The sequence below is a fragment of the Carassius carassius genome, chromosome 42 (assembly GCF_963082965.1).
Source record: "Carassius carassius chromosome 42, fCarCar2.1, whole genome shotgun sequence".
In the NCBI taxonomy this organism is placed as follows: domain Eukaryota; kingdom Metazoa; phylum Chordata; class Actinopteri; order Cypriniformes; family Cyprinidae; genus Carassius; species Carassius carassius.
This window is the reverse complement of record NC_081796.1, coordinates 27,571,819-27,592,950: the sequence shown is the minus strand read 5'-3', so window position 1 is coordinate 27,592,950 and position 21,132 is coordinate 27,571,819. Positions and strand designations below refer to the sequence as shown.

The window sequence follows — 21,132 nt, the reverse complement described above, 5'->3', positions numbered from 1 at the left end:
GTTGACTTGATTGCAAATAAATGCACAGACACTATTTAACTGAACAGAGATGACATCACTGAATTCAATGATGAACTGCCTTTAACTATCATTTTTGCATTATTGACACTGTTTTCCTCATGAATGTTGTTCAGTTGCTTTGACGCAATGTATTTTGTTTAAAGCACTATATAAATAAAGGTGACTTGACTTGACTATTGTGACTGTAACGCTGTTGTGATAGTAACAGTGTTGGGACCGTAATGATTTTGTTATTGTAACTGTAACGCTGTTGTGATTGTGACAGTGTTGTGACTGTAATGATGTTGCCATTGTGACAGTGTTGTGACTAACGCTGTTGTGATTGTGACAGTGTTGTGACTGTAATGATGTTGCCATTGTGACAGTGTTGTGACTAACGCTGTTGTGATTGTGACAGTGTTGTGACTGTAATGATGTTGCCATTGTAACAGTGTTGTGACTGTAATGATGTTGGCATTGTGACAGTGTTGTGACTAACGCTGTTGTGATTGTGACAGTGTTGTGACTGTAATGATGTTGCCATTGTGACAGTGTTGTGACTAACGCTGTTGTGATTGTGACAGTGTTGTGACTTGTAATGATGTTGCCATTGTGACAGTGTTGTGACTAACGCTGTTGTGATTGTGACAGTGTTGTGACTGTAATGATGTTGCCATTGTGACAGTGTTGTGACTGTAATGATGTTGGCATTGTGACAGTGTTGTGACTAACGCTGTTGTGATTGTGACAGTGTTGTGACTAACGCTGTTGTGATTGTGACAGTGTTGTGACTGTAATGCTGTTGTGATTGTGACAGTGTTGTGGCTGTAATGCTGTTGCCATTGTGACAGTGTTGTGACTAACGCTGTTGTGATTGTGACAGTGTTGTGACTATAACGATGTTGTGACTGTAGCGATGTTGTGATTGTGACAGTGTTGTGACTGTAATGCTGTTGTGATTGTGACAGTGTTGTGACTGTAATGCTGTTGTGATTGTGACAGTGTTGTGACTGTAATGCTGTTGTGATTGTGAAAGTGTTGCGACTGTAACACTGTTGTGATTGTGACAGTGATGTGACTAACGCTGTTGTGACTGTGGCAGTGATGTGGCTGTAATGTTGTTGTGATTGTAATGCTGTTGTAACTGTAATGATGTTGTGAATTAACAGTATTGTGACTGTAATGATGTTGTGATTGTAACGTGTTGTGACACTCACAGCGTGGATATCCCGACGGTCGAGGGTTACTGGCGCTGCTGCCAAACGACGACTGGAAGTTATGGATGGTTTCTTGTAAAATCTGTCTTTCCCTCCCCTGTCATGAAAATATGTTAATCATCACATTATTTACAGTTCATATGAGCCTCCATTTCTGCCCGATCACATACACACTCACTTTCCCAGCATTCAGCTCTGATATGGCCGCCAGTATCTGTTGCCGCGGACCGTCTGTTTTAATTCCCAGCTCTTTCAAGTCTCCATCAGTCAGAGTCAGAAATGCCTCCATATCCACCTGCATCAAAACATCCATCACTGTTCATTAGACGGACCAGAGATGGGCTTGATCTGCCTTTGAATGATTTAATTCAGAAAATAGAGGGGCAGCCGATGGAGGAAACCAGAGAAATAAACCGGCCTCTATCTCAATGTGTGGAACGCAAGCTCACTGCTACGCAGGGCCGGATTAACACAAGGGCTAGGTGTGGCTGAAGCCCCAGGGCCTGAGCAATGAGGAGGCCCATGATTGGTTATGGAGAAAAAAAAACAAAAAAAAAACAATGTTGTAACACCAAGATAAGTTACTATGTAGGAGGCCCTTGGGTTTGCTGTAGCCTCAGGGCACTGTTTTCTTAATCCGCTATGCCACAGCTCTGACAGAATCACACCGTTAAAGAACAAAACCATGCTGCAATAAGAACAGAGGAAGCAGACTGACAGAAGAATGACAAATGGCAGACACACCTCCTGCTCTTCAAAGATGGGCTGATATTTCTCCAGAGAAAGTTTCCTCAGAATCCCTGACAATTCATCTGTGTATGAGAACAACAATCAGCAGCCTAAATACAGAGAGCGACTGTGTGTGTCTGTGTGTGTATGCGTGTCTGACCCTCATCCGTGATGGTGCCGCTGCTGGAGCCGCCGCTGCTCTTGGATCTGGGCTGCGTGGATGCAGATGACAGTGAGTCTGTGGCGGGAGGTTTGGGTGTGGGTGATGGAGAGGGCGTGAGGGTGGGCGACGTGCTCTTGGACGTGGACGAGTTTCCTGACTGAGGACGTTTCTTTAACTCCAGTTTCTGAAACACACACAAAGAGGTTCAGAACGCCACATACAGACATACACACACATACAGAGGTTCAGAACTTCTCACACTCACACTGGGTCCAGCAGCACTGATACACACCCGTCTGGAGTGGCCATCTGTGTGGTCAGTCAGGCTGATGTCCGGTGCGGAGGGCAGCGGCGTTGGTACAGGACTGGGAATCTCAGCAGCGGCTGGTGTCCTGCTGTCCAACAGACCGGCTGCTCTCTTCCTCTGAGCCACGATCTGAGACAGAACACTGTCCGCTCCGCTGCCACCTACACACACCAAAACAAAGTGTTTCTACAGTGCTTTATGCAGTACAGATGGTGACAAAGCAGCTTTACAGAAATAAACTGGAAAATAGCAATGTTAATGTTCCAAAATTCATCACTTTTGAAACTAAATGAATTACAGCGAGAGCGATTCGAAAACATACACAAGTACTTTGATGTCATACACCGATCGGTCTGCGAAGCTCTGCTTCAAGTCAACCACACATATTATTCAGATCAATTCAGTTCAACATATGATCATGTGATTTAATCAGGTCGGGTATGACATCAGCAAGTGGGTAGAGTCACCTGAGCGGTTGTGGGAGTCGGAGGCGTGACGATTGACTCCTCCCACACCATTGGATCCACCTGAGGAGTGGGCGGAGTTATAACTGCCTGAGTTGGAGGGGGAGGGGCCTTTAGTGATGCTGGGAAACTTGATGGACCTGCTGACCACTCGACTAATGGACGACTGCAACACACACACACACACACACTCAGCAGTAATTATCTTCAGAAAACAATACTCCCGAATTAAAAAGAAAAATTATAATTCTATAAATAGAAGTCTAACTATATCAGAGTTGGCGCAGCTGCTCCTGCCAGGTCTCTGCGGCATGCTTCCACTCCGGCCTTCCTTCGCTGCTCCACAGCGCTCCGAGTTCCATGGCTCAAAGTTTGATGGCGGCAGGAAGGGCGGGATGACGGCCTTCAGCTTCTCGTTGGGCAGACGAGCGAGCGGCGCTCCGTTCCTCAGCTGACAGACCAATAACGATTCAGACAATCACTCATTTCAAGACTTTGACAAAAGCAGAAATTAAACAAATGTACCATCGTCGTGATGAGGAAGTCATCTTTCCCACTTCTTGTTCCGTTCAAACCTACAACAAAACATAGTCAAGGCTTTACTGCATGTTATTTTTGTACTACTAGCTGCTTTTCTAAATTCTGCACTAAGCAAACATGAGGAACGTTTAAAATCAAACACAAACGGCTCTTGATGAACTTGAGCGGATCCACGCACCACAGTCTTTACTCTTGCTGGTCCATGCAGTGCAGACGTCTGCGCTCGGAGCTCCAGCAGGAGGTGATGCAGTCTTCTCCTCCGCTTTCATGGTGGCGTCCAGAGGAACTTCATCAGGGAACGGAGCGAGCCGATTGGTGGAGAGCCCATGTCTCAGTGTGTGCGTCAGCTTGAGTTTGCGGAAGCGGTTGGACATGCGATTCCACCAGGACTACCGACAGAAGAGGGAAGACTTCCTGACAGCAGCCAATATAATCAACACAGATACATACTCCCAACCGAAGGGAATTAAGGGAATTCAATAAATATCCTTTTGGAAAGTTCTGATTGGAACTACATGTTAAGTAGAAACGTTCTTTTGAAACAACAGCAAAGTCTACAGCGACACCCTAAACCATTAATTTACTGTAAAAACTATGATTTAAACAATTTTACAGTACTAACCATTTCAGTTTAAACAAAAAAAGATTCATAAAATTATAAACCTCAAATTTCAGCATAATAAATGATTCTATAATTGTTCTGAATTCTGAGATCCATAAGCTACCACTGTGAACAAAGCAGTGCTGTGCGTATCAACATCATATGAATAAAATGAACAGAAAATGGCACTGAAACTTTTCTTTCAATGTCATGCAATTTTTGGTCTTAAGATTTGTATTATGCTCTTATAAACTGATGAGCCATTGACCTGCTCACATGCTCACCTTTGTCAGCTAATGAGACTACAGGTTGACCGTTGTATTCGTTTTGCTGATTAATTGTCACAGATTGCTGAAACTATCTGCAAAAATCTGTGCCAATAGTTTCAGAGAGTCAGAGAGGCTTTATTATCATTTCAGCTTGTACACAGTGAAACGAAACAGCGTTTCTCCAGGACCATGGTGCTAAACAAGACAACATTAACTACAAAACTCACATTGTACTGTGCAAAAGACTATACATAATTAAATTATCTTAAATAATCTAACATAATACCAGAACTGGAAAGAAGGTAAAAGATGAACATAAAACAAAGTACAGACTGCATAAAGTGCGTATGTGCATGCCTGAATGAAACAGTGCTACAGCCTGGGACATTACTATATAAATATATATATATATATAGACCAGGTGACAATATTAATAGACAAGGCACAATATTGAGGTAGATTTTATGCGAATGTACAGACGTGCAAAGTATGCAGTTGGGTTCCAGGTGTTTGGGATTCAGGTATTTATAGTAGGGGTGCATGTGTGTAAGTGTAGTTGTCAGGTCAATTCACATGGAGTTGAGGAGTGTTATGACTCGAGGGAAGAAACTGTCCTGCAATCTGACCGTGATCGCCCGAATGCTACTGTACCTATTTCCGGATGGCAGAAGGGTGAAGAGCTGGTGTGAGGGGTGTGTGGGGTCGCTAGTGATCGTAATCGTCTATGATAGAGGGGAGAAAGACTCCAATGATCTTTTCAGCTGTCCTTATGATCCGCTGCATGGTCTGTGATGCAATTCCCAAACCAGGTAGAGATGCAGGTGCTCAGAATACTCTCCACTCAGTAACATGTGGTGAGGATGTGGGGTGGGAGATGTGCTGTCTTCAGTCTGCGTAAAAAGTAAAGACACTGCTGAGCTTTCTTTGCCATGGAGCTGGTGTTAAGAGACCAGGTGAGGTTCTCCGTCAGATGAACACCAAGAAATTGCTCTTTACGATCTCCACAGAGGAGCCATCCATGTTCAGCAGACAGTGGTTGGTATGTGATCTCCTAAAGTCAACGTTCAGGGACAGGTTGTTGACTTCACACCAATCCGCCAGCCATTGCACCTCCTCTCTGTAAGCTGATTCGAAGCCTTGGGAAGCTCCAGTGCTCAGTGTGCTGGTGCTGGAAAAACTGTTTCCGGTCCGGACTGTCCGAGGTCTCTCTGACAGGAAGTCTAGGTTCCAGTTGCAGAGGGAGCGGTTCAGTTCAGGCTCAGCCTTTCAATCAGGGTCTGAGGAATGAATTTACTGAATACTGAGCTGAAGTCTATGAACAGCATTCTGACATATGTGTCTTTTTTATCCAGGTGAGTGAGAGCTAGATGATGGGAGTTTGTGATGGCATCATCTGTTGAGTGTTTTGGGCGGTACACAAACTGTAGTGGGTCCAGTGTGGGGGGAAGCAGATTCTTGATGTGCTTCAAGACTGTGTGCTGTGCATGGATGTGTTAAAGACGTGAGTGAAGACATCAGCCAGCTGGTCTGCACATCCTCTGGGCTAACTCTGCTCAGAGTCTTCCTCACATGTCACCTTTATTAATATAGCGCTTTAAACAAAATACATTGCGTCAAAGCAACTGAACAACATTCATTAGGAAAACAGTGTCAATAATGCAAAAATGATAGTTAAAGGCAGTTCATCATTGAATTCAGTTATGTCATCTCTGTTCAGTTAAATAGTGTCTGTGCATTTATTTGCAATCAAGTCAACGATATCGCTGTAGATGAAGTGTCCCCAACTAAGCAAGTCAGAGGCGACAGCGGCAAGGAACCGAAACTCCATCGGTGACAGAATGGAGAAAAAAACCTTGGGAGAAACCAGGCTCAGTTGGGGGCCAGTTCTCCTCTGACCAGACGAAACCAGTAGTTCAATTCCAGGCTGCAGCAAAGTCAGATTGTGCAGAAGAATCATCTGTTTCCTGTGCTCTTGTCCTGGTGCTCCTCTGAGACAAGGTCTTTACAGGGGATCTGTATCTGGGGCTCTAGTTGTCCTGGTCTCCGCTGTCTTTCAGGGATGTAGAGGTCCTTTCTAGGTGCTGATCCAGCATCTGGTCTGGATACGTACTGGATCCGGGTGACTGCAGTGACCCTCTGATCTGGACACAGACTGGATCTGGTGGCCACGGTGACCTCGGAACAAACACATCATCTCTGGAGAAACGCAGTATCCGATCGTCGGGAGGGGGGGGTGAACTTCCTTGCAATAGTGTCATTCTGTGCTTCAAAACATGCGCAGAAGTCATTCAGTGCATCTGGGAGGGAGGCATCACTGTTACAGGCAGGTGGTGATGGTTTGGATGCCTTGCCACATACGCCAAGTGTCATTGCTGTCCCTGAACTGGTTGTGGATTCTCTGGGAGTGAGACCGCTTTGCTTCTCTGATTGCGGAGACAGTGTGGCCCTTGCTTCTCTTAGTGCTGCTTCATCACCCATTCTGAAGGAAGAGTCACGGGACTTCAGCAGTGCATGCACATCCGCAGTCATCCATGGCTTCTGGTTGGTGTGTGTAGAGATCGTCTTGGAGTCTGTGACATCATCAATGAATTTACGGATGTAGCTGGTCACTACAGTTTGACCAATACAGTTACTACTAGTTTCTCCGGGTTGCATCCGTTGCTCGAGTGGTGAACTTTAGCAGCACCTCAAATGGTTAAAACAATGTGAACAAAACCACATACAAGTCTTACCCAAAGGTTTAATGTCATGATTGTTTCCATCAATTACATTATTTTATATCCGGCTGGTCACTTTAATGCATTTGTTAGCTGAAGTTGCAGGTTTAAAGCTGTGATGTGACAAAGATACTGAAATGTTGATTCAGCCGACTGAAATCCTGCTGCGCCTCAGTGATTGTCCCAAATCATTAAATGACCTCACTCTAGACTGGACGATTGTATATTGGGCATTTTTCAGCTAAACGTTTATATTTCTGTGGCTCCAATAAAGTCTGTCTGCTAAGTGCTTCCGGCTTTGCTACCGTTCGGATGTTCTAGCTTACTGCTCTGCGCTTTGCTTCTTATTTCTGTACTTTTCTCTGATTTTTCTAAGATTTCTACATCAGCAGATCAGCACAGTGCTCAAACAACAGATTTTTGGCACAAACGCTAAAACTAGAAACTCTTTGGGACTGGAATAATACTACACAAAGATAACTTTGCCTCCCACTGCCAGCAGCTTACATTCCGGAGACGGGAAAACAACTGCCTACATTCAAACAGAAGAGAGAAAAAATGCCTCCTGTTGGATCTACTTGTTGCATGAACTGCTGCAAACTTCTACAAAGGATTGTGATTCTTGAAACAAAGTTACTTGCTGGACTTCCAAAACAGACGGAACACTTAGCAGACCGTCGTCATGGACCTTCTCAGCATACAGCCGGTGAGTCCCATGAATCTTCTGAATCTCAACAGTTTATACCAAGTGTAGAGGAACAAGCCGAAACTGATCGACACACTAATCGATGGCACAAACAGGGAGCGAGACCCAAAGGAACACGAAATATCAGATGGTCACGAGTTTCTCGTATTGCTGCCGTAGCTTCCTCTACCCCAGATTCGACTATGACAAGGCTTGTGAATACTGGCATTCAACCACCCCCTATACATCTTGAGAACAGATTTGAAGCATTAATGAATGTGGGTGAGGAATCCCCAAATGTATTTAAACATGGATCAGATCAGCCAGCAGCTAACATCGCTACTAACAGGCGCTCAAGGACGAGCTGACAGCGGCTTTCAGCTCAGAGCGCAGCCGAGCCAAGGACTCTGATAGTGGGTGACTCTGTTATCAGAAACATCCGTAGCAGGACTACAACAACATGCTGCCTTCCTCAAGCAACGGTCTCTGATGTGAACAAGGAACTTAAGAACATTCTGATGAAGCACAAGACTGCAAATCGAATCATCATCCATGTGGGGAAGAATGATATTCGGAAAGAGCAGTCAGAACTCCTTAAGAAGGACTTCAGTGAACTCTTTCAAACACTTCGAAGACTCAAAGTTCAGCTGTTCATCAGTGGACCACTCCCAGCAAGGGGAACAAATATGTTTTCACGGTTGCTTGGGCTGAACACATGGCTACAAAGATCTTGTAATATAAAAGGAGTGAATTTCATTGACAACTTCAATCTTTTCTGGGGCCATGGACAATTGTTTAAACTGGATGGCCTCCAAACAAACTTGGTGCTAGAGTGTTTAAGGACAATATCTACTTCTGCCTCCGTCATCCTTCAGCAGAGTGTGTCAATCCATTCAGCACACACACACCGGGTCCGAGTCATCATGTGGTTGACATATCTCACAAGGACACTGATAACACCATGCAGCCAAAACAAGCACTGCTCATGGACACTATCCCGGCTGAACCCTGCCCACAGACCTCCTCACAGACTGACTGTGATGTATCAAAACAGCTACAAGATTCAGCACCCAGGGATGACTTTCTGGAAAACAGCCAGGGAAGCCAGGACAACATATCACAGCCACCGGAAACACCAGAGACACAGCCCATCTCACCAGACACATTATCACTTTCTCCAGCATCTCCACTTCTGTGCTTCTCACAGAAAATGGAGGAATTGGTGTATGCTGGGACTAAACTCTCTCACTCATTCGCTGCTAGCCCTCAGATATCAACGAAAAAACGGCGGGCCCCCCAACCACCAAAGCCTGTGGTCCCTTCTCCTGCGAGAGCTCTTCGACCACTGCCACAACGCCAGGGCCCAAACCCTCTATCTGCTGAAGGTGAACCAAAAACAACTGATAGCAGTTCTCAGTGATATGTGTCGGGTCCCCGCTATAATAACAGAAACATTCACAAATGCCTACTGAACAAGCGGGAACCCAGTGTGCCTGTAGCTTTCTCTATTTCAGTTTTATCCTGTGATAGAAAGTCTAAGGCCATCTCAAACTGAAGGGCAAACTCATCTAATCTGCGGCCCATTATGCATCAAACTAACATTGATGTAAAGACACAAAGCACAGCCATCAAGTTAGCATCTTTAAACATTCGCTCACTAAAAAATAAATCATTTCTAATCAATGACTTTATAACCACAAACAATCTGGATTTTATGTTTCTAAACGAAACATGGCTTGAAGACAGCTGCAATGCAACAGTCCTTAATGAAGCAGCCCCTCCTAACTTCACTTACATGAGTGTCTGCAGGACTGTTAGGAGAGGTGGAGGTGTAGCTGCTATATTTAAAGATGTCTAGCAATGCAAGCAAGTGTCATTTGGTCAGTACTTGTCTTTTGAATATCTAGGGATTGTGCTGAAAGGGTCTCCACGCATTCTGTTTATTATTATTTACAGGCCTCCAAAATACTCTCCAGCCTTTGTTGAAGAGGTCACAGAAATGTTATCAATGATTTCCTCAGAGTTTGACTGTTTTGCTATTGCAGGGGATTTTAATATTCACATAGATAATTCAGAAAACAAAACTACAAAAGAAATGATAACGGTTCTAAACACTTTTGACTTGACTCAGCATGTGCATGGACCCACACACAAAGGTGGACACACTCTAGACTTAATCATCAGTAGGGGTCTAAACATTTCATCTATTGTTATTAAGGACATAGCACTATCTGATCATTTCTGTATTTTCTTTGAAATTTTGATGTCTGCTACAACTGAATCTAGGTCGGTCTCTGTCAGGAGGAGATGCATTAACGAGAACACAAGTGTACTATTTATGGAGGCTATATCTTTAACACCAAGCATTTCTGCAGACTCTGTTGATCTTCTCCTTGATTCCTTTAACTCAAAAGTTAAGAATGTTATTGATGATATTGCTCCAATAATAGTCAGTAAGAAAACAAACAGACAGAAATCAGTTTGGAGAAGATCAACAGCAGTTCAGACTATGAAAAGACAATGCAGAAAAGCAGAGCGGATGTGGCGGAAGACGAAACTTGAAATTCACTATAGCATCTACAAAGACAGCCTTCATGCTTTTAATGTGAAACTAGCCACAGCTAGACAGAATTTCTTCTCAAACCTTATAAACAGTAACTTAAAAACACTCGTACTCTTTTTGCCACTGTTGAGAGACTGACAAACCCCCCAAGTCAGATTCCCAGTGAAATGCTCTCAGACAGCAAATGCTATGAGTTTGCATCCTTCTTTTCTGAGAAGATCATCAATATCAGGAAGGCGATTAGCACATCCTCAAGTAATGCAGAGGTCAGACAGATTAGGCCACAATATCAAAAAGATACTATGTCGATTTTTGAAGCAATTGAAAATTAAAATCATCAACCTGCTATCTTGACACACTTCCCACATCTTTTTTCAAAAGTGTGCTTAACTGCTTAGAAGCAGATCTTTTAGAAGTGGTGAACGCCTCACTTCTTTCTGGGACATTTCCAAACTCCTTAAAAAATGCAGTTGTTAAGCCCCTCCTGAAAAAGAACAATCTTGATATCACCATATTGAGCAATTATAGACCAATATTTAATCTTCCTTTTATAGGCAAAATTATAGAAAAGGTAGTTTTTAATCAGCTGAACAAATACTTAAACTCAAATGGATACCTGGACAATTTTCAATCTGGTTTTCGACCGCATCACAGCACAGATACAGCACTCATTAAGATAATAAATGATATTCGCTTAAATTGTGACTCTGGCAAAATATCGGTGCTGGTGTTGCTAGATCTCAGTGCTGCATTTAACACTGTCGATCATAACATACTACTAGAGAGACTGGAAAACTGGGTCGGGCTTTCTGGGATGGTACTCAAATGGTTCAGGTCATACTTAGAAGGGAGAGGTTATTATGTGAGTCTAGGAGAGCATAAGTCTAAGTGGACGTCCATGACATGCGGAGTACCACAAGGCTCAATTCTTGCACCGCTCTTGTTTAGCCTGTAAGCCCCACTAAGTCAAATTGCCTATCACAGCTATGCTGATGATACCCAGATTTACCTAGCCTTATCTCCAAATGTCTACCGCCCCATTGACTCCCTCTGCCAATGCATTGATGAAATTAATAGTTGGATGTGCCAGAACTTTCTTCAGTTAAACAAGGAAAAAACTGAAGTCATTGCATTTGGAAACAAAGATGAAGATTTCAAGGTGAATGCATACCTTGACTCTAGGGGTCAAACAACTAAAAATCAAGTCAGGAATCTTGGTGTGATTCTGGAGACAGACCTTAGTTTCAGTAGTCATGTCAAAGCAGTAACTAAATCAGCATACTATCATCTCAAAAACATTGTTTCCAGCCAAGACTTGGAGAAACTAGTTCATGCCTTCATCACCAGCAGGGTGGACTATTGTAATGGGCTCCTCACAGTCCATCCCAAAAAGACCATTAGACAGCTGCAGCTCATCCAGAACACTGCTGCCAGGATTCTGACTAGAACCAGAAAATCTGAGCATATCACACCAGTCCTCAGGTCCTTACACTGGCTTCCAGTTACATTTAGGATTGATTTAAAGTACTTTTACTCGTATATAAGTCACTAAGGACCAAAGGACCAAATTATATTTCAGATATGCTCACTGAATATAAGCCTAACAGACCACTCAGATCACTAGGATCGAGTCATTTAGAAATACCAAGGGTTCACACAAAACAAGGGGAGTCCTCCTTTAGTTACTATGTCGCCCGCGGCTGGAATCAGCTTCCAGAAGAGATCAGATGTGCTAAAACACTAGTCACATTTAAATCTAGACTTAAAACTCATCTGTTTAGCTGTGCATTTATTGAATGAGCACTGTGCGATGTCCGAACTGATTGCACTATACAACCCCTGGCAAAAAGTATGGAATCACCCCTCTCAGAAGATGTTCATTCAAATGTTTAATTGTGTAGAGCAAAAACCAAGCACATATATGCCACAAAACAATTTTCACTCAACAAAACAATATTCTGGCTGTAAAAAACACTTAAAAAAAACAACAAAGATAGATAACTATAGTCAATTACAACTGTTTTTACAGATCAAACAGAGGAAAAAAATATGGAATCACACAAATCTGAGGAAAATTATATGGAATCACCAAATAAAAACACTACTAGTACTTTGTTGCACCCCCTCTGGCTTTTATAACAGCTTGAATTCTCTGAGGCATGGATTTAACTAATGACAAACAGTATACTTCATCAATCTGTCTCCAGCTTTGTCTTATTGCAGTTGCCAGATCAGCTTTGCAGGTTGGAGTCTTGTCGTGGACCATTTTCTTTAATTTCCACCACAGATTTTCAATTGGATTGAGGTCCGGACTATTTGCAGGCCATGCCATTGACATTATGGCCTGGTTTCACACACAGGGCTTAGCTTAAGCCAGGACTAGACCTTAGTTAAATTAAGATATTAAAGCGACTATTACAAAAATGCCTTAGAAGAAAACATTACAGGTGTGCATCTTGACACAGAACAATGACACTGACATTTGTTAAGATATGTCAGAGCAAGATATTTTCATCTGAGACAGTTCAAACATGCATTTTAGTCTGGGACTAGCTTAAGCCTTGTCTGTGAAACCGGGGTATATGTCTTTCCTGTAGAAATGTTTTCACAGATTTTGCCCTATGGCAAGATGCATTATCATCCTGAAAAATGATGCTACCATCACCAAACATCCTTTCAATTGATGGAATAAGAAAAGTGTCCAAAATCTCAACATAAACTTGTGCATTTATAGAAGATGTAATGACTGTCATCTCTCCCATACCTTTACCTGACATACAACCCCATTTCATTAATGATTGTGGAAATTTGCATGTTTTCTTCAGGCAGTTGTCTTCATAAATTTCATTGGAACGGCACCAAACAAATGTTCCAGTATCATCACCCTGCCCAATGCAGATTCGTGATTCATCACTGAATATAACTCTCATCCAATCATCCACAGTCCAAGATTGTCTTTCTTTAGCCCACTGAAACCTTGTTTTTTTCTGTTTAGATGTTAATGATGGTTTTCGTTTGGCTTTTCTGTATGTAAATCCCATTTCTTTTAGGCGATTTCTTACAGTCCGGTCACAGACATGAACTCCACTTTCTGCCCATTTGTTCCTCATTTGTTTTGTTGTGCATTTTCTGTTTTCAATGCATATTGCTTTAAGTTTTCTGTCTTGGCGCTTTGATGTCTTTCTTGGTCTACCAGTACGCTTCCCTTTTACAACCTTTCCATTTGATTTGTACTTGGTCCAGATTTTAGACACAGCTGACTGGGAACAACCAACATCTTTTGCAATATTCCGTGAAGATTTACCTTCTTTGAGAAGTTTGATAATCCTCTCCTTTGTTTCAACTGACATCTCTCGTGTTGGAGCCATGAGTTATGTCAATCATCTTGGTTCAACACATCACTAATGTGTGCAAGCATTCGTTTTTAACTGCAGACTAATTAGCAGTTGTAATCAGATACAGGTGTTTGTTTTAGAAATGCAAAGTGCATGGTGATTCCATATAATTTTCCTCAGATTTGTGTGATTCCATATTTTTTTCCTCTGTTTGATCTGTAAAAACAGTTGTAATTGACTATAGTTATCTTTCTTTGTTGTTTTTTTAAGTGTTTTTTACAGCCAGAATATTGTTTTGTTGAGTGAAAATTGTTTTGTGGCATATATGTGCTTGGTTTTTGCTCTACACAATTAAACATTTGAATGAACATCTTCTGAGAGGGGTGATTCCATACTTTTTGCCAGGGGTTGTAGTTTCACTGGTTTTTATTTATTTTTTTATTTTTTTATGTGAAATCATTTTTAACTGTTTTAAATTCATTTTAAGTCAATTTTTTTATAATTTTAAAAGTTTTAAAATTGCTTGTTTTATTCTTGTTCTTCATTATTATTTTACTTTCTTTTATGTAAAGCACTTTGAATTACCATTGTGTATGAAATGTGCTATATAAATAAACTTGCCTTGCGTTACTATAGACAGTTATAATATAGATCAAGCTTTTTCTTTCTGTTTTGCTCAGTTGTTTTTTTTACACCGAAATTCAACCTCATCTATGCTGCTTTTTGATCATTCTTGAAGTGAACTTTTGTCTGTTTGAGTTTAAAAAACAGTTTGTGACTTCTGATACCCGAGTTCTAGACGCTGTGAGAATGCCACATTTTGTTATATTGATTAGATAATAATCACGTGTTCTAGAATAGAAGCAATTCAAGTGTGAGAGTACACATAAAATATCTATATGTTTGTAATTTCAATGCAAAGATCTTTGTGTAGATACTTAAAGATGGCAATCTGATAACGTTAAATAAAATTAACTAAGAACTTTAATCATCATTTTATAATAGATATTAATATTTTTATTTCCTGTACGAAGTATGGTTAAGTACTGTTTTTTTTTTTTATTAGTAAAGCTCTATCTTAGTTTTTGTTCAGTATCCGTTTGAAAAACTTTAGCTTGATTAATGGGCATTGGTCAGTGTGGTCCTAGCTATCGGTCGACCTCTAAAGGAGACAACAGCTTTAGGGGTCAGAGGTCAATTACAGTGATCGTTACCTTCAGGCCGCCTTTATCATCCAGTGGAAGAGGAACATTTAGAGATGCACGTCTCTTTAGGGTTGATTTTCCTCTGTGTTTGCTCTTGTCTTTCTCCACCTGCATGCAGACGGAGGCTAGCAGCCTCACCAGCTCCGTGTCTGACGGACAGAAGGAACATCAGCGTCACACGCAGCTCAAGCAGCGAACGCAGGGCAAAGCAGGAGCCGCACGCTCACCAGGGTCATTCAGGAGCATGACGAGGTCGAAGGCCTTGTATCCGTTCTTGGCTCTCAGGTTGACATCAGCGCCCTGATTCAGAAGAAACTTCACCACGTCTTTATTCCTAATGAAGTAAAGAACAGGAGCTGAAGTATCTGACGAACACCAGCGCTGTCACACACACACACACACACACACACACAGTGTTTACGTACCCGTGATACGTGGCCTGCATGAGCGCCGTCCAGCCGTGCACCGAGTCCTGTCTGTCCATGTCAGCGTGCTTCTCCACCAGCAGCTGCACCACCTCCAGCTGCCCACTGACCGCCGCCATCATCAGAGGAGACGCACCGTCTGCGTTTGAGACGTTCACCTGAGACGCGTCCTCCTCCACGATCTCCTTCACCAGCTGAGCGTTTCCTACAGCAGGACACAATCACCTGATTATCTGAGATCACACGCAAACTACAGGACCTGAGGGAGACCCACTGCAGCTCACTCATCACGAGTGCTGTGATCATTAAATCCCCAGAATCAATACCATACAAAGCAGACGTGACGACACGAAACGACCGCCATCCACGCCGATAAAGGAACAGACCACCTCAAAAATCAGTGTGAATACAATGAAATTAGGACAGAATTATCAGCTGTAACACTTTATATCAACATTTTTATATTTCAACAATACTTTTAATACCTTATCTTATTTTTTTTGTTATTCTAACCTGAAACAATTATTTAATGTTTAGGGTTCACTTCATATTAAGCCTATACTGTGTAGCAGTGCACCACTAATAATACTGAATTCTGATATTACATGAGAACTCACCTAACTTCAGCGCATGGAAGACATCAGGACGTTTCTTCTCATCATCTGTTGAGTATTAAAGAACGCAGATGAAAATGGCAACATTAATGATATTATTGCTCTCACTGGTCTCTCGAGCTGCTGGTGAAATCAGTGAAATCTGCCAACAACTAATCCAACACTAACCAGTCCAGCACACACACAGAAGTACATCAGATGTGAAAATGAAGAAGACCATCGCTGCAGCAGCTGTTTGAAGCAACAAGCTCGTGTGTTTAAGTGTCATGCAGCTCCCACAGTCATCACGATTCATTAAAAAGGTACTGGGCTCTGATCTTCACCCAGAGTGAGTCTGGAACAGCTTCTACTGGCAGATATTCTACAGAAGGGGTTTTCAGACGCTCTCAGGTGATGTTGGAGGTGTTTACCTGGCTGTGGCCGGACGGTGGTGATGGAGTCCAGGTAGTTCTTCACCTCTTTGTGCTGCAGTTGGAGCGCCACCTCGAAGGCCGTCTTGCCCAGGACATTGAGATGATCGGCGTCCGCTCCTCGCTCCACCAGCTGCTGTGTCACGCTGACCGTCCCGCCGGCCGCCGCCAGCATCAGCGCGCTCCAGCCTGTGCTCTTCTGGCAGAAGTTCATGTCCGCTCCCCATTCCAGCAGCAGCCTGACCACTGCCTCGTGTCCGTGCTGAGCGGCTGCCAGCAGCGGCGTGATCTCCAGAAACGTCTTGCCGTTGTCACCGTGGACGTTGTTGTTCCCACTTGCATTTCCCTCCGCCGCCGCCAGGTGGTCAAAGTCATCCACGAAGGCGCCGTTCTCCAGCAGGAGTTTGGCCACATCAGCATGACCGCCGCGTGCAGCCATGGTCAGGACGCTGGCTCCCATCCGGTTCCTGCCGTTGATCTCTGCGCCGTTCTCCAGCAAGATATGAGCTACGGTCAGATGACCAAACCTGCAGACAGGAACACGCACAATCAGCATCTGATCCCAGATCAGAGAATCAGAGTGAAGACATTTATAAAAACTAGGGATGTAACGATTCACTCAACTCACGAGTCAATTCGATTCATGATTTTAATGTCACAATTATTTTATAATGTTTATTTTACAAAATAAGATTGAAGATATTATACAGTTAATGAAAAAGGTATCTTTTTATTAGACTATTGCTGCGTGTTTCTTTGTTAAATTTGAATTATAACAAAACTAAATATAAATTTTAAAACAAACCCCAAATTAAATAAGTTACACAAAAGAAATCTCTTCATTAAAAAAAACAAAAACAATGGCTTTGTTTGTGCTCTTTCCATTCCAAATGAGAGGCAACCACTGGATTTTAATCATCATCCAAACAAAGATGCAGCGTACATGTAGCAGGAGTAGTTTTATTATCTAAACTAGACTGTAACTATACTACATAAACTATACTACATAAAACACATCTGAGTGAAAGAGCAGAAGCTCTGAATGAGACACAGATTCACTCTCTGACAGCAGGTGGTGCTCATGAACAGCAATGATAGTGTTTCCTTGGTTACGGATGTAAACAAAGCAGCACTGCGCTTATGAACACTACTTTAATATGCATCGTGAAAATAAAAAACCATGTGAACTTTTCTAGGAACAGTCAGTTCCCTTCAGAGATCCATTCATATAAACTCTACTACAATTGAATCGCGATTGGTTTAGCATCTCAACTGTTTGATTTGTCACATATTTTAATTGATTTTCCATCGGCTCGTGGTACATCGTTACATCCCTAATAAAAACGACTAAAAATGACCTAAGTAATCTAAGGGACACACGCTTGCAAATGCTTTGTGTCAAAATAAAACATGAAAAGAACTGTGTAGCTACCATGTTCATTTTAATTAAACTATGTGACACAATTAACTAGATCTATGAATATTACATTATCAGTGTGGATCCTGTCCAAATCCATTTATTATTTGGTTCTCATATTATGACATAAATGGGACTGTGTTCAACTATGAATTAACTGATGCGAATCCTGATGAATTTATTCATAAACATCTGCATTATATTAGTAATCTACAGTGAGTCACTGTAGCTGTAAACATGCTGCTAACAGCAGCCAAAGCAATTATAAATCTAATGCTAATTAGTCAGAATTATCTTCAGATTCATCAACACGAAATTCCAACTGTTTGTGAGTATAATTGGAGAACTAATGTGACACGATGAGCGCTCATCCCAGTAATAACGCGCTTCAGTTGAAGACACCGATTCTTCTGAAGTGTTACAAGATGAAAGCGCTCTCGTTGTGTTTGTATCAAGAGTTCTGTCATTTTGTAACAGTAAACGTGACGCGCGTGACCTCGCAGCCTGCATCAGCGGCGTCCAGCCGTAATGGTTCCGTCGGTCCACCGACGCTCCTTTCCTCAGCAGGAACCGGACCAGCTGCTCGTGTCCCCCGGCGGACGAGAACATAAGCGCCGTGTTTCCCTGCTCCTCGGTCCCGTCCACACGCGCGAACCCGCCCGGGTCCTCCAGAACGCGCCGCGCGCTCTCCAGATCGCCCTCATCGCACGCCCGGAACCACAGCAGCGGGTTTACCGGAGCCAGACTCATCCCCGAACGGCCGAACCCCGGAGCTTAAGCGCTCAAGAAGTTCTTCAAGTTTCGGAGTTTCTGCGCATGCGTACAATCCACGTCGCGCACGGACGCTTCCTCTGGGATCCAGGGATTCTGGGAAGCAGCAGAGACGGGACACCTGCTGGTCAGAGCGAGCATAACATGCATAACAATAACACTATAACATCTATTAAAATATAATTTAAAATTATTCTATTCCATTAAATCCACCAACTAATCGAGCTGTTACTAGACACACAAGGAACTTCCAGACAGGTGTGTTAGGATCGAGCTAGAGCTTGTTTCGTTCCTGAACAGGTTAATTAAATGTCAAGGAATATGTTATTCCTTTGGTTAAATGTGCAGCTCAGAACATTCATTCCACTCAGAATAATAATGTGTGATTTGTTGTTTCTGTTATTAATCTCATACTTCAGTTTGTGTTTGTCAGATGCAGCTAATAAATATATGAGGTATATAAATGTTTACCTGCTGAAACAGAGACTTTCTGAGTCGTAACATGAGATATAATCTTAATAATGAGTTTATAACCTTCATATTGGATAGACTCTCCTGTTAATATGTTCTATGTTGTTTGGACATGATCTTGAGGACCCCCATGAAAACGAGATGTTTCATCTCATGGGGTTGATCTTCTAATAAATAAAATGTTTATAATAATAATAATAATAATATACTCGGCCAACCACTCTTCAACAACCAACCTCTATAAAAACCTGAAGAACAGCTCTCTAGAAGAGTCTAACATAGAGGGAGAAAGCATTTCAACATAACATCAACAGGATTCAGTGACGAACAAGAGCCAGCGATGTACTGATCTTCAGCAGGAACTGCAGATGTTTTCTTCACAGATGTGTCACAAGCATCCTCTCGATCTGAAGGTGTTGAACATGTGCAGGTGTCATTGATTAGAGACCATTCATGATTCTTCTGTCCTCGTGTCACTGTCAGCAAGTAAAAAAACACAGAAAAATAAACAGCCAGCAATAATCCGAAGAGAGACATGGACTGAATGATTTCAGGAGAGCAGTGCTCAGTCTGACCAGCAGGAGTCAGTCACGTCACGTGATTCATCTCCATCCTAACAAAGCTTTATTTGTTAGTACAGATTACACTTTTATCAAAAATACTGACAGGCCTCACTGTAAATATCAAATAAATCACACCTGCGTGTTGTGCTGTTGACAGAACATATTAAAGCACAATCAAACCCAACTGTGAATAAACCTTAGATTAGTGATTCATTGATCAGATTCTCATATGAAACTGCAGGATGGATGAAGATGAGCAGAACAGTTATGATTAGAAATCATTAAATAAACTGGTGAAAGTGGAGCGAGGTCAGTCTGATGGACTCCTGCTGGTCAGTAAGTGATTCTGTCAGAAGCTGCACTGGGTTTGAGGACAAACACAATACATACATTTTGTTCCTGATAACGGATATGAACACAAACCAAACAACCCTGAGAACATTTCTTTTTTCTGCTTCCACATCTGAACACAACGGAAGGAATGCAGTGATTATTTTTAGACAAGAAACTGTTTACAACAAACACAATTTCTCCTCTCAAATGATTCCTCTTTCTTTCTGAAAACCAAAGAGACTGAAGAACATGATGAAACTTTAGCTGAGCTCAAGCTTGAACAGCACTAACTAGTATAAACCAGCACTAACTAGTATAAACCAACTAGTATAAACCAGCACTAACTAGTATAAACCAGTATCTGGTGCGGATATGAAGTTCTCATCATGTCAGATTCTCTAACCAGCAGACAGAGAATCGTTTTATTGAAAATGATGGATTCATTTCCTCACGCTGCTCCAGCTTCATCCATCATTTCTTCATGAGATTAATGCTGACAAATCAGAGACAAAGAGAAACTGGAATAACTACTCGTTGTTTAACAGCTTTATATCTCTTTCTATAAAGATGATAATATGGTATTGATCTGCATTCGAAATAGACAGAGGTGATGATGCCTTCCATATCCTTCTCTCATTAAGAATATTTATGAGCTAATTTACATACAGATTCTTTTAGGAAATATTTTAATGAATATTTCAGCCCAAACCGGCTGTATTGTAGTCCATACGTGCAGATGAGTGTACATTAGCTCTGAGATCATGAAGTTCTGATGATCAAACATGAGATGAACTTTTAATGAGCTCACATCCACAATCTACTGTAGATGAGTTGAATATCACTGACTTCTACTCTTTCTAAATTAGCGGCTCATGCATCAGTGCAAACATTAGCAAACAATGGCCAACAAATTCAATTTAGTTCCAATAAACAAGTTATGCTGACGTTCTCCTCCTGTCTCACAGTCTCACAGTCTGACTGACTTTACTCAGAATACATATCTAGATTATTTGACAGAACTAACTCTGGAAGCAGAGCACACACACACACACACACACACACACACACACACACACACACACACACACACACACACACACACACACACACACACTGACACACACACACACACACACACACACACACACTGACACACACACACACACACACACACTGACACACACACACACACACACACACACACACACACACACACACTGACACACACACACACACACACACTGACACACACACACACACACTGACACACACACACACACACACACACACACATACACACACACACACACACACACACACACACACACTGACA

At 42.2% G+C, this 21,132-nt stretch overlaps 1 protein-coding gene across 2 annotated transcripts in view; it reads right to left on the bottom strand.

The window, feature by feature from the left end:
• Positions 1-18,538, bottom strand: part of LOC132124484 (ankyrin repeat and SAM domain-containing protein 6-like) — a 20,332-nt gene extending 1,794 nt beyond the window's left edge. Inside the window, exons 1-15 of one of the 2 annotated variants that reach the window (XM_059535535.1) lie at positions 18,158-18,538; positions 16,245-16,771; positions 15,838-15,882; positions 15,221-15,425; positions 15,023-15,129; positions 14,805-14,944; positions 3,599-3,809; positions 3,406-3,455; positions 3,149-3,331; positions 2,884-3,046; positions 2,375-2,577; positions 2,107-2,293; positions 1,962-2,029; positions 1,396-1,512; positions 1,218-1,314 (exon numbers count right to left, since the gene is read on the bottom strand). In XM_059535535.1, coding sequence (XP_059391518.1) covers positions 1,218-1,314; positions 1,396-1,512; positions 1,962-2,029; positions 2,107-2,293; positions 2,375-2,577; positions 2,884-3,046; positions 3,149-3,331; positions 3,406-3,455; positions 3,599-3,809; positions 14,805-14,944; positions 15,023-15,129; positions 15,221-15,425; positions 15,838-15,882; positions 16,245-16,771; positions 18,158-18,411 — 2,557 coding nt within the window. In that variant the 5' untranslated portion in view covers positions 18,412-18,538. The remainder of the gene's footprint in view (positions 1-1,217; positions 1,315-1,395; positions 1,513-1,961; positions 2,030-2,106; positions 2,294-2,374; positions 2,578-2,883; positions 3,047-3,148; positions 3,332-3,405; positions 3,456-3,598; positions 3,810-14,804; positions 14,945-15,022; positions 15,130-15,220; positions 15,426-15,837; positions 15,883-16,244; positions 16,772-18,157) is intronic. The other variant, XM_059535536.1, reaches the window with a different exon arrangement.
• Between the last annotated feature and the right edge of the window lie 2,594 nt (positions 18,539-21,132).